General features: G+C 44.8%; 1 protein-coding gene across 5 annotated transcripts; it reads right to left on the bottom strand.

Annotated features, from left to right (window-relative positions):
* Positions 1-1,098: 1,098 nt before the first annotated feature.
* znf84-like.L (zinc finger protein 84-like L homeolog) lies at positions 1,099-13,841 on the bottom strand. Of its 5 annotated transcripts, none has more exons than XM_018242119.2 (11): positions 13,556-13,841; positions 12,940-12,962; positions 10,237-10,397; positions 9,339-9,465; positions 8,826-8,918; positions 7,840-7,944; positions 7,320-7,409; positions 7,074-7,163; positions 3,975-4,070; positions 2,480-2,581; positions 1,099-2,124 (listed from the first exon to the last, which is right to left on the bottom strand). In XM_018242119.2, the coding sequence occupies exons 3-11, from the start codon at positions 10,273-10,275 to the stop codon at positions 1,634-1,636; spliced, it is 1,233 nt and encodes a 410-aa protein (XP_018097608.1). In that variant the 5' UTR covers positions 10,276-10,397; positions 12,940-12,962; positions 13,556-13,841; the 3' UTR covers positions 1,099-1,633. The 5 variants fall into 5 exon arrangements, with proteins under 5 accessions (XP_018097608.1, XP_018097612.1, XP_018097610.1 ...); XM_018242123.2 differs by having other exon boundaries at positions 7,074-7,160; XM_018242121.2 differs by having other exon boundaries at positions 13,596-13,841.
* Positions 13,842-14,152: the final 311 nt, after the last annotated feature.

Below are 14,152 nucleotides of genomic sequence, written 5' to 3'. Positions count from 1 at the left end.
GGACCAGAGTTATGGGGATTGGTGTACAGGATATTTTAAAACCTATCGTATCTCCTGTGCCTCCCCAGTGTTTCTGAACCAATGTGGGTGTGGTTGGGCGGCATGTTGCCCCCTAAAATCCTGCCTCTCTACGCCTGGGCCTTCGTGGCCTCTCCACAAAACCGGACCTGGTTATAACAACCACTTACTTGGGGTTATATCTGCCACAGGGGACAGAACCAAGTATAAGGGGGGACTTCCTTTACCCACAGAAGGAAATGGCGGTTAATTTTTGTTAAATAAATGATTTTCCTAGTTTTGTTGCTCAACAACATCTCCTTTTATCTCTATACACGGCTTGTACAGAGACCAGATATGGATAAGTCCAATCACGCACTGCCTGAACTGTGACTTTAAAAGCCCTGAACATCAGAATCAGCATTGGTGTTACATTTAAGGTGGGGGGAAACATCAATATAAATATGTCAATTAGGTTTCCCATTTGCTATTTAGCCAAATCCAAGAACGATGGACAATTATCAGCACCAGGTTCTGGTTACGTTCTGAACCTACATGAGAGAATTAGGGGTGTACTTACTATTTCACCTGACTTCTTTATGCTCTGCCCACGTGGGATTAAATGTATCTGCTTTCAGTGACTGATACAATGCAGCACAATGAGGCCACGTGACTAAAGAGTGGTGGTGTTGTATTAATGGGCGCCAAGCACAAGGTTTGGGGAAGACACCACTGTACCATGTGGGACGTCTAATAATGGCCACATAATGGCAGAACATGTTGTGCTGCAATGATATCCCATAAGGTCAGTGCAGTTTTGGCAATTTCCCAGCATGCAGTGTGAGACACATAAAGGGCCAGCTGTGCTTACACCCGTGTTAGTGAACAGAAGTAAATATCCATTTCAGGCACACGAGGAACCTGAGGGAGATAAGGCCACATGGAAGTGATGGTTACTCAATAATCATGTGAAGGAAAGGAACATTGGGATCACATTTCTACATGTGTCGTGTTACACAATCCCCCACACACACAAATACAAACACACATAATGCCCCTCTGCACAGCCGGTCACCCCCACACAATGTGACAAAGCACACAGGTCAGTGAGTGTTTAATGAGTAGGAAATGAATCTTCTAAGGAAGGCCCACACAATCCATGTTGTACAGAACCCAAGCTCTTTCTTACAGAAACGGGTCACACACAGGAATTATCAATATATTTCCTGAAGACTATGGAATTACCCAAAGCATTGCAGAGGTTTTGCACACAGAACGATGGCACACGTCCGTATCAGTACACAATGGGTAGAGGACCCAGTGATTGGGTGGAACAAGGTTCTTCACATGAGGTGAGAAATTCAGCCAACAGGCACATAAACACCTCAGCTGTCTGTGAAATGTTCAGAGATAAGAAAGGATTCCAATCTTTTCAGGACACAGATAATGGGTGAGCAGTCCCTTGGAGCTGCAGGAGATCATAGAGTTGCCACCTGGAGAGGCCCCTGTAGTGTTTCTAGTCTTTGGCATTGGCTGCAGGACAATCGTAAGTGCTTGAATGGCTCTGAGAGAAGCAGAAGTCCAAGAGTCGAGCAGTTATTGGTCCTTCAGCCCCCCCCACAAGCTGCAGGTCGGTTCAGTAGTTCTGCCCCCTGCTGCCCCCTCTGTGTGTTTTCTGGTGAGTCTTTAGGTGGTGCGACTGCACAAAGCTCTTGGCACACTGGGTGCACTTGTAGGGCCTCTCCCCCGTGTGAATCCTCTGATGAACCTTCAGGATGGAATTCTTAATGAACTTTTTCCCACACACGGTGCACTGATAGGGTTTCTCCCCCGTGTGCACTCGCTGGTGCACCATCAGCTCGTAGGGCTGTCTGAAGGTCTTCACACAATGGCGGCAGTGATAGGGCCTCCCCCCCGTGTGGCTAATTTGGTGCCTGAGGAAGCGCGACAGTTCAGAGAAGGTTTTGTCACATTCGCTACATTGGTACGGCCGCTCTCTCCTGTGCTGGGGTAAGGGTGACAGGGTGCCCATGTGGTTATGCCACCCACTCCATTTATACAGGGAGCCATTGAGGATATAGTCAGTTCCAGGCAGTTCCTTCAGGTCTGTGCTTGCGCAGCCATTCTCTGCCGGATTCAAACAATCACAGTCATTTTAATGGCTAAAAGGTGAATTCATCATTTAGTTTCAAATGATTTTATATTCAGAACTGAAAGGGGAGGGAAGGACAGAGAAAAGGGGGGGAATATGGGGCAGGAGAATAAGATATGAACCAATAGAAACAGAGAAATCATAAGAAATAAAGAATGTTACTGTTCCACCTGCAGCTGTACGGCTCTCGTAGAGCTCAGCTAATCTGTATGGCTGTATTTGCAAGGCACATAGAACTGAGAGAAGGTCTATCTAATAAAGAGTTGAACCTACTCAAAAAGAAAAGGGAACCCCCATCCAAAAGGAAAACCATAAGCCCCACCCCCTTACCTTGCTCAGAACCGTTTGATTGCTCAATTGCCTCTGTGTCCTCATACTGCTGGTTTAGCCACATCTCCTCGGTATCTCTGGTGCCCATGTCCATGTTACTGTCTGGAGAAACACAAGAACAAAACACAATACATGGGAAACTGGCAGCAATGTGCCGCCCACTCAATAGCCCTGGCCAATCACATAGTCGGGCCGGAGAAGCATTAAATCAGGCACCCCTGTCTTATTTCTCTTGATGGTCAAATTGTTGTTTGGGTTTATAGGGTGCAAAGTGGCAGTCCCTGTTCAGATGTCGGCAGATCTCCCTCAATTCAGCCATTTGCTGAGCTGCACTAGTAGGTGTAGTTACAATGATGTATGGACAGCACAAAGGAAAATGTTGCATCAACCAATGAACGTTTAATAATAGATGGAGAGGAGCGTATTTGGGTTGAGAAAGAAAGATTGGAATTCCTGAGCCCTTGGCTGTATGACGTCCCAAGTAATTGCATGTGCTTATAATGTTTAGTCCAAGCTCTGCTGAACGTGACATCGGCTGGAACGGTGAGATCAATGGTGGAACACATGCACCATCTTTCTACTGTCCCTTTTTGGCTGGTCCACAAGAACATTGTGAGAAAGCTTCTCTACTGATCTTCTCATGCCATCATGTGACCCGTGAGGAGGAGGAGCAGGGAACAAAGATCACTAATAAGGCAGCATGAATGTACCTATTGCATGAAGGCAGATTCTACCTTGTGTGGGACATGTGCTCTGCAGGATCACTAGCTTCTTGCAGCCAACAGGATGAACATCAGGAATAATAACTGTTCAGATAAAGATTTTAGCTGCGCAGGATTTTGGCGTTTCGCAGGTTATCAACTATACCCCATTGTGACTCCATGGACTCTCCACCTGAGGTCTGATCTGCAAAAGTGCATGCAGGATTGTGTATTTCTGGAGTCTACTGGTAGTGAGAAACTGCTGGTGAGCCAATGACTCTCAGTGATAAATCTTAAAGATTCAAGCCCAAATACAAAGAACTGGGACAAGACATTGTTCTGCCCAAAGGGAAGTTGGTAACCTATAAGTAACCAGTTGGTATATTATTATCAGCTTTACTGAGGGCCATCAAAGGTTCTAATGTTTATGAAATTGGTTGAGACTGTACCCTGATCACTGGCACAGCCAAATCTCTCCAAAGCATCTGTGGATTGAGCTGCAAAATGGTCATATGGAAGTGATCTTCATGATTCTGATGGAAGCCTAAATCTGCCACTGAATTGGTGAAAGAAGGTGAGTCTTTGCATATTGACACATGGGGATTTTACATACACAATGATGGTTGGTGGGAATCACAGTGAAGAAACAGGACAAGTACTCAGGCCAGATTATAGTAAAATACAGATACAAAGGAGCTGATAAACATGTAGGGAGTGGCATCCATAGGGATACAGTTAGACAATGTTCTGCTCCCATTACCTTCCTAACTGTATTCAATTTTATTAGTATTTACCCATAGAGGTGACTGTGAAGTCTTCTGGTCCTGGACCTCCAACAGACACTTTGACATAATCCACCTCCTCCTGTTTAATTGGTGCCCCCAGCCGCTCTGAAACACAAAGACGTAAAAAGCATGAAAATGTCTCTTTAATGTTCCCTAAAGAACCTTCCACTCACAGAGCCCCCAGCACTGCAGCAGATCTCACCACTGCCAATAAACCTTCCCATACTCTGCGGTCAGCCCCAATATTTATTTGTATCTCTGCCATGTGGGAGTTGCTCAAGCCTTTCACTTTAAAATGTATTGGCCTCCCACTATAATATTGTCCTTTATCAGTTATTGGTAAAATTCCTTACCAAGAACGGGTTAATGAGAGTTACAGTGGTGGGGAGAAAAGAAGAGTTCACTATGAGCATAGGAAGGCTTTCTATATGGAGACAGGACTCATATTTCCTGTAAGAGAGGGGCAATGTCCATTCATGAAGAGAAATCAGGGTTACTTACAAGACCTGGCTTCTAAAGGCCTGAGACCGGACAATGTCCAGTCATGAAAAGCCTCAGACTTCCATAAAAGACCTAACTGCTAAAGGCCTGATAGAGGATTTCCCCTTTGTAATGAGAGATGGACAATGTCTAGTCATGGTGGGAAGCAGGTTCCATACAGGACCAAACTGCTGAAGACTTGAGATGTTACTTCCCGTATGCAGTGTAAAGGAAGGACAATGTCCAGTCTTGGTTGGAAGTAGGGTTCCATACAAGTCCAGAGTGCTAAAGGCCTGAGACAGGACTTCCCCTATGTACTGTAAGAGACAGACAATATTCAGTCATTGTGGTAGGATTCCATACAGGACCGGACCAGACTGCAGAAGGACCGAGAAGGGACTTCCCATATGTACTATAAAAGTGAAACAATGTGCAGTCATGGTGGAATATAGGGTTCCATACAGGACAGGACTAGACTGCTAAAGGTCTGAGAAGGGACTTCCGCTATGTACAGTAAGAGACAGACAATATTCAATCACTGTGGAATAAGGGTTCCATACAAGACCTAACTGCTAAAGGCCTAAAACGGGACTTCCTGCAGGTACCTTAAAAGAGAAACAATGTCCAGTCTTGGTGGGACCCAAGGTTTCGTACAGGACCAGACTGCTAAAGGCCTGAAGAGGGATTTCCTGCATGTACTATAAAAGAGGGACAATGTCCAGTCTTGGTGGGACCCAGGGTTTCATACAGGACCAGACTGCTAAAGGCCTGAAGAGGGATTTCCTGTATGTACTATAAAAGAGGGACAATGTCCAGTCTTGGTGGGACCCAGGGTTTCATAGAGGACCAGACTGCTAAAGGCCTGAGAAGGGACTTCCCAAATGTACTATAAAAGAGGGACAATGTCCACTCATGGTGGGACGTAGGGTTCCAAACAGGATCAGCCTGTTAAAGGCCTGAGAAGGGACTTCCCAGATATACTTAAAAAGAGGAACAATGTCCAGTCTTAGTGGGACCAAAGGTTTCATACAGGACCAGACTGCTAAAGGCCTGAAGAGGGATTACCTGTATGTACTAAAAAAGAGGGACAATGTCCAGTCTTGGTGGGACCAAGGGTTCCATACAGGACCAGACTTCTAAAGGCCTGAGAAGGGACTTCCCAAATGTACTATAAAAGAGGGACAATGTCCACTCATGGTGGGATGTAGGGTTCCGTACAAGATCTAACTGCTAAAGGCCTGATGGAGATTTTCCAGATTTCAAGAAAGTTCAGGCTAAAAGAACTCATGAATCTCAGAGCGAGCAGCAGCAGGGGCCCCTAAGGAGGCTGACATTGGTGGAATACTCCAGTGAGACTCAGACGAATAAACAAGTTATTAATGGCAGAGACAAGAAGAGGCTCCAAAGCCGTCCCTCAGCGGGTCTCAAAACAATCACTGTCCCAGCAGGTTGATAACAAGACCAGTCAGAAATATACAAACCAACTGGGACTCCCCTGCCTGGCGCAGGTCCATAGGGCACTACCTTCTTCTGAGAATAGCTGCCCGTGTATTGTGTATGGCTGTGAGCTACAGTATGTAAACTGCACTGGAGCAGCAGCTCATTGGCTGCGACTAAGCTGGATCATTAACATTGCTTCATACACAAGAAAAAGTCCAATTATAAGTAAAAAAAAAAAAAAAAGTCTTAACATGCTGCTGTGTGGGTGAAAGGCCAGTTTAGTAAATAACGCTGGAATTTACCTTTGTATGGTGCCAACTTGATCTTGTGCTGGAACTGTAGAAGCAGTGTGTGAAATAGTATCAGACCCAAGAGTTAATAATAGATAATTAATAGTCCTACTGGTTCCAAGGTCTGTTACCTATGCCCTGTGGGTTGGAGGGTTTCCCCATTGGTTTAGAGATCTAGTGGCAAGTTCCTGTCTATAGGTTATTTCATGGGAAGGAGCCCCAACCCTACCCAATAAGTCTTCAGTATTTATACACTGACAAGCATCACTAAAAGGGTGAGGCAAGGAGTGAGAGTATATAAATATAGATTTAAACAAATAAATAGTCTGTGCAAAATAAATAATGTATCTAATATAGTTAGTTAGACAAAAATGTAATGTATAAAGGCTGGAGTGAGTGGATGTGTAACATAATAGCCAGAACACTACTTCCTGCTTTTCAGCTCTCTTGCTTTCCACTGATTACATTACATTTTTGGCTAACTAACTATATTAGATATATTTTTATTTTGCACAGTCTGTCTATTTACCCAGTTTTTATTTAAATACTGAACTGTTCCTACAGCAGCAGATAATTGTGACCCGAGAGCAGTGGGGAATGAATGCACCAATACAGCCCCTGCTCAATTCATATGTGACCAATCAGTGAGTAGAGCAGTTAAAGAAGTAGTAAGTGGTGAGGATGATACTTACAGGGCACTTGTGCTGACCCTGCTTGTTTGCTTGGTGCATGGGGGGGGCTCATTGACTGGAACATGTGACTGTGATTTCCCTTTATAACATTTATTCCTGACTCTGCCCCTCATACCAAGGGAAATATCTCCAGAACTGGTGCAAGTCACATGTTATTCCCCAGTGGCCATGAACAGGAGAGAGTATTAGTGGCACGTTGTACTTACTGTGGGACCTAATCTCCGGCTGGATAGTGGGACACTCATCAAGTTTGCTTGTTGGGGAGGAGAACATCAAGTTGTCATCCATACGATCTACTGAAACATGACAGTCACAGTTACAGTCAAGCTCATTCATTGGGCCTCCATATTGCGGGTGCTCGCTTGCCAGGGCTCTGCATTGGGGGTGCTCACTCTGAGGCATTGCATTGGGGGTGCTCAGTCTGGGGCATTGCATTGGGGGTGCTCACTTACCGGGGCTCTGGATGGGGCTTCTCTCAGTTAACTGGCAGAAAGCTGATGTCTCCTCCTGTTTAATTCTCAGTAGAATATCAGGTGTCAGGACTGAAGGAAGCAGAAGGTTGAAGAGAAATGAGAGAGACTGAGCTCTTACACTGTACCCCGAGCCCAGGGAACCCTAAATGGCTTGGAATGTGTTGATCTCTGCTGAGATACTGTACATTTATACACACACAGTTATATATTTATATATATATATATATATTATACACACACAAGCGCACACTCACTCACAGACAAACAAACACATACACACACAGTGGCCCAGACACATTAGTACATACAGGTACATAAATACAATCTGCTCCGCAGTAGCAGCTCAGGCAAGTGTCTACATACATGTACTGTCTGTAAGTGATGAGCTCACACACACGTGTGAATACATGAAGCACTTGTACTGCTCAGCCACTGGTCTGTCCCTTTGCCATGGGCTACTCATACAGATAATAATAATAATAATAATAATAATACTCACCAGGATCAGAGCACAGCTTGGATACTTTGCGCCTGCAGGTGTCTGGGAGGGAGCCTCGTTCTTGTTTGACCCCCATTAAATGGTCTGAATCTCCCTCATGGAAGGCTGTGGGCAGGGAACACAAACATGATTATATTATTATTATTGTGTTTTGGGGGCTGCACACCTCAAGCGACTGTATTGTGACCACTGTGAGTTGGGGGAGTCTGATGACAATAGAAATAATGAGATAAGCAAAGACCCACATTCTGATATATACAGTGAGGGGGGAGGGGCCAATTTATAGACAAGTTCCTATGTGTACAGATCAGTGTACATCACATACAGTAGATACAGTATATATATATATATCTCAGCTCAACACACACATTTTCATATATAACAAATGGGTAGAAAAGCAGATTATAATAAAGGAGAGTGATGATGATGAGTAACGATCCCGCTCAGTGTAAGTGCAAATGAAGAGAATAATAGAATGGAGATCAGTGTGCAACCTGGGTGGGTGACAGTACAGCAATATATTTATTATATTATATGGAAATAAAATGCATTAGTTGTCATGAGCAACCAGGCAGCAGCCAATCACTGAAAGTCCTGGTTACCTCCAGTGTTCCCCGGTCAGGTGTGGGAATGAATATAATCCGTGGCATTTCCATCACACAGAGGCCAAAAAGACCCATGTGCTCAATAAATATATCAGCCCCTTTGTGGCTCTTACAGCCAATTGCCTGAGGCCACACATTGCCAGTCTGGGCTTGTCCCTTGTAGTCACCTTGTTGCCCAAAATATCAAGTTGTTGTTATTATCAATTTCTATACAATTGCTTTTTTCCTCCAATGAGATCCTGGGAGTGGATCTGTCTATATGATGTACATTGTATTAGGGTGTGCATTATAAATACCCACTAATAATCCCCCCACACAAGTGCAAGTCTCACCCTCCCAGGAACACCCCGAGTTGTTAAGGGGACAAAGCTGAGCCCCGACCTGCAGTTGAGTCGCTCCTGTCCATGAGACTGCTGTACACCTCCTTCACCTTCTTTATTCGGAACAGAACATCGGGGTTGATGATCTCAAAGCCTACAAGAGAAAGAGGAGGGGTTATGGGACGGTGCAGATTTTGATATATTGGGGCAATCAGTTATCTGGCCAATTGCTAATCTGCCCGAGTCACCCTGAAACTCACATGGATTTACATTTACCCCAGGACATATAACTGCCTATCACCCCTTCCTCAGTACAAATGGAGCACTGTCATTGGCTCACACCATCCCCACTTTTCTAATCAGATAGAGAAATACTTCACCCATTCACCAGTCCCTCACTCCTGAACCCCAATAAATGCATTTACCCACTTCCCACTCTGCTGCACTAAATCCTTGGACTTGTTAGGGGTCCAAATATAGAAAAAAGACCCCCCTCCCCCACACACACACTTTCACACGGCTGGAAGCAAAGGCTCCTGCTTTACAGAACTGCACATAACCCCCCCCCCCATACCCATAGTCTGCAGAGCAGCATGAATGGCCCGCATGACGTTCCGGTACAGCTCCTTCTGCCACTCCTCCAGTAGACTCCATTCCTCGGCTGAGAAGCTTGCAGCCACATCATGAAACGTCACCGACCCCTGAGGAGCCAAAACACAGCCAAAAAGAAATGAGTTTTCCTCCAACCCAGTGTCAGGAGAAACCTTCCATAGTCTTGTTATGTGTGTGTGTCCATGTGTGAGTGAGCACGTGTTAGTGTGTGTGAGTACATGAGTGTGCATGCATGAGTGTGAATAATTGCATGAGTGTGCATGCGTGAGTTACTGCATGAGTGTGCGTAATTGCATGAGTGTGCATGCGTGAGTGTGAGTAATTGCATGAGTGTGCATGGGTAAGTGTGAGTAATTGTGTGAGTAATTGCATGAGTGTGCATGTGTGAGTTACTGCATGAGTGTGCATGGGTAAGTGTGAGTAAGTGCTTGAGTGTGCATGTGTGAGTTACTGCATGAGTGGGAGTTAGTGAGTGGGTGTTGATTGTCACCTTTACCCCCCAGAATTCTCATGTCATTACTTTTCTAGATTCAGAAAGCAGTTGAGCCCAATGATTGGCTGTCCCCCCTTCACTACTGGACTTACACGGGAAGGACCTTATTCCTGGGCACCTCAGGGACCCCACAATATTATTGAATGGGGGGGGGCATGAAACCTGTGCTCCCACTAGAGTGAACAGTGAGGAAATAGGTGATTAAATGATTCCAAGTCAATGTGTTGGTGCCCTGGATAATTGGCAAACTATAAGCGAGCCCCCCAAGGAAACGGATAAATAATACCACTGCCCAGTACTCAATATCATTGCTCTTTATATTCGGGGGTGTCCCACTGTGTCTGTGGCCCCTGGGGCCGCTCCTCACCTGATACAGCTGCTCGGACATGTTGTTGGCTTTTCTCATTTATCACTGGGCTGGAGCAGAACTGGGCCGATGGGACATTCACACCTGGAACCTGTGGCCAAAACTCCTCATCAATTGGCCCGAGATCAGAATCCACATGAAAGTGGCTGATTCACTTGCACCTATGGAAATTAGGAAGGGGTTATCTGTGGAGGCTCCACCCCCTACCTGAGCAATTAAACTAGAGCTGCAGATACCAAATTAAATCCTATTTCATATCAAACTAATATATTCCCTGTGCTGCAGCTGTAAGACATACAGTAGCCACAATCTCTCTGGCACATTAGCCCACCGGCTACTTAGAATGCCACAGGGAGGGCTAGTCTTATGTGCTACAAATTCAGGGCCGAAGCCCCCAAAGTCCCCCACTAGAATATACAGAGACCACACTGTACCCACTAGAATATACAGAGACCACACTGTACCCACTACAATATACAGAGACCACTCTGTACCCACTAGAATATACAGAGACCCCACTGTACCCACTAGAATATACAGAGACCCCACTGTACCCACTAGAATATACAGAGACCACTCTGTACCCACTAGAATATACAGAGACCCCACTGTACCCACTAGAATATATAGAGACCCCACTGTACCCACTAGAATATACAGAGACCACACTGTACCCACTACAATATACAGAGACCACTCTGTACCCACTAGAATATACAGAGACCACACTGTACCCACTAGAATATACAGAGACCACACTGTACCCACTAGAATATACAGAGACCCCACTGTACCCACTAGAATATACAGAGACCACTCTGTACCCACTAGAATATACAGAGACCACACTGTACCCACTAGAATATACAGAGACCCCACTGTACCCACTAGAATATACAGAGACCACTCTGTACCCACTAGAATATACAGAGACCCCACTGTACCCACTAGAATATATAGAGACCCCACTGTACCCACTAGAATATACAGAGACCACACTGTACCCACTAGAATATACAGAGACCCCACTGTACCCACTAGAATATACAGAGACCCCACTGTACCCACTAGAATATACAGAGACCACTCTGTACCCACTAGAATATACAGAGACCCCACTGTACCCACTAGAATATACAGAGACCACTCTGTACCCACTAGAATATACAGAGACCCCACTGTACCCACTAGAATATATAGAGACCCCACTGTACCCACTAGAATATACAGAGACCACACTGTACCCACTACAATATACAGAGACCACTCTGTACCCACTAGAATATACAGAGACCACACTGTACCCACTAGAATATACAGAGACCACACTGTACCCACTAGAATATACAGAGACCCCACTGTACCCACTAGAATATACAGAGACCCACACTGTACCCACTAGAATATACAGAGACCACACAGAATATACAGAGACCACACTGTACCCACTAGAATATACAGAGACCACACTGTACCCACTAGAATATACAGAGACCCCACTGTACCCACTAGAATATATAGAGACCCCACTGTACCCACTAGAATATACAGAGACCCCACTGTACCCACTAGAATATACAGAGACCCCACTGTACCCACTAGAATATACAGAGACCCCACTGTACCCACTAGAATATACAGAGACCACACTGTACCCACTAGAATATAAAGAGACCACACTGTACCCACTAGAATATACAGAGACCACACTGTACCCACTAGAATATACAGAGACCACACTGTACCCACTAGAATATACAGAGACCACACTGTACCCACTTAGAATATACAGAGACCACACTGTACCCACTAGAATATACAGAGACCACACTGTACCCACTAGAATATACAGAGACCACACTGTACCCACTAGAATATACAGAGACCACACTGTACCCACTAGAATATACAGAGACCACACTGTACCCACTAGAATATACAGAGACCACTCTGTACCCACTAGAATATACAGAGACCACACTGTACCCACTAGAATATACAGAGACCACACTGTACCCACTAGAATATACAGAGACCACACTGTACCCCACTAGAATATACAGAGACCACACTGTACCCACTAGAATATACAGAGACCACACTGTACCCACTAGAATATACAGAGACCACACTGTACCCACTAGAATATACAGAGACCCCACTGTACCCACTAGAATATATAGAGACCCCACTGTACCCACTAGAATATACAGAGACCACACTGTACCCACTAGAATATACAGAGACCACACTGTACCCACTAGAATATACAGAGACCACACTGTACCCCACTAGAATATACAGAGACCCCACTGTACCCACTAGAATATACAGAGACCCCACTGTACCCACTAGAATATACAGAGACCACACTGTACCCCAGTAGAATATACAGAGACCACACTGTACCCACTAGAATATACAGAGACCAACTGTCCTGTTTTTAGAGGGACAGTCCCTCTTTTGACAGTTCAACCTGCAGTCCCTCATTTGTACTAGTAAGTCCCGTTTTTCTCTGAACAGCCAGAAAAAGAAAAAAAGTTTCTCACTTAATTGGCTTTTGGCAGAGAGCCCAGAACAGCTACAGCAGCAGATAAGATACTTTTGTAACAATTTTGAGATAAGCAAATAAGTAATTGTAACAATATAAGATAACAGGTCCCTTGGGAGATGTTAAGACTCACAGTTTAAAGGGCAACTTACCTTCATTAGCAAAACTGTAATAACTAGAAAAAAAAACAGAAATATGTGAAAACTTTCATAACCTGCCAAATTTTGTAAATTGAACATGATAATTAGGGGGTGTGGCCACAAAAATGGGCGTGGTAAAAATCCCTCTTTTTAGTTCAGAAATGTTGGGAGTTATGGAATATACAGAGATGATAGTGTAACACTGCACGTCCCACTCAGGTGAATGGATGTGAGACTTATAGTTACACAAAGACTGCAGCCACAACATGTACTTATATGAGAGATAATAATAATATGAATAGATTGGGGAGGGGCTGATGGGAAATAGTAATGGCTGACCAGGAGGAATTAGAGGGACACTGCACAATTTAGAGAATAAAGTGTCAGACTGATCAGGACACACAGTGAATAAGAAGTGAGACACAAGAACTGCACAATAATAACCAGTATAATAATAATAATAATAATCACAAATAATAATAATAAACTGTCCCACAATCCTCCAGCTCCTCATTCAATCTCAGCCCCGCCCCTTAAAGGCACAGCCTCACGAGCAGCATCTATTCAGCTGATGTCTCTGTCTATTCGGCCAGAACGATTTTATTGGTAATATTTCCTCAGTAATCACCGTCACAAAATCCATCTTGCGCTTCCGCAGCGCCTCACACCTCAGCACGAGCTTCTTCCTGAAGATTCCTCCGCTCTCTCTCGCCTCTCCTCTCACTTCCGCTTTCAACCGGAACTGACCAGCCGCCGTCATACAGACAGGCTCCTCAGCCAATGAGCGGGGCAGTTGTTGTGTTTCGCTTGCGGAGAACTGAGCTCCAGTGGAGGGACACGGCTTGTGCTGCACAGTTGGGGGGATTCGAGCTGCTCCCCGACATTATGTCCCATATTCCCCTCCTCCAGTGTGGCCCCTGCTGATACTCTTCTACCGCCCCTCCCACAGCTCTCAGGCCCCGCCCCCTGTCTTCTTATTTTATTATTATTTATTTATTTACTGCTACTGTTTCACTTCTGATGTTCCCCAGTGTTTCTCTATCTCTGTAGCCTTGTTATGAGCTCAGTGTGTGTGTGTGTGTGTGTGTCTATATATGTGTCTATATATGTGTGTATAGTTATTTGTACCCTGGGACTATAGTCACACCCCAATGTCACTGTATTCCCTCACTTACACATAGTTACATAATTACATAGTTAAATTGGGTTGGAAAAAGACAAAGTC

The sequence above is a fragment of the Xenopus laevis genome, chromosome 5L (genome assembly GCF_017654675.1).
Source record: "Xenopus laevis strain J_2021 chromosome 5L, Xenopus_laevis_v10.1, whole genome shotgun sequence".
NCBI lineage: Eukaryota > Metazoa > Chordata > Amphibia > Anura > Pipidae > Xenopus > Xenopus laevis.
Note: the sequence above shows the minus strand (reverse complement) of the source record. Positions and strands in the feature narration are given on the sequence as shown.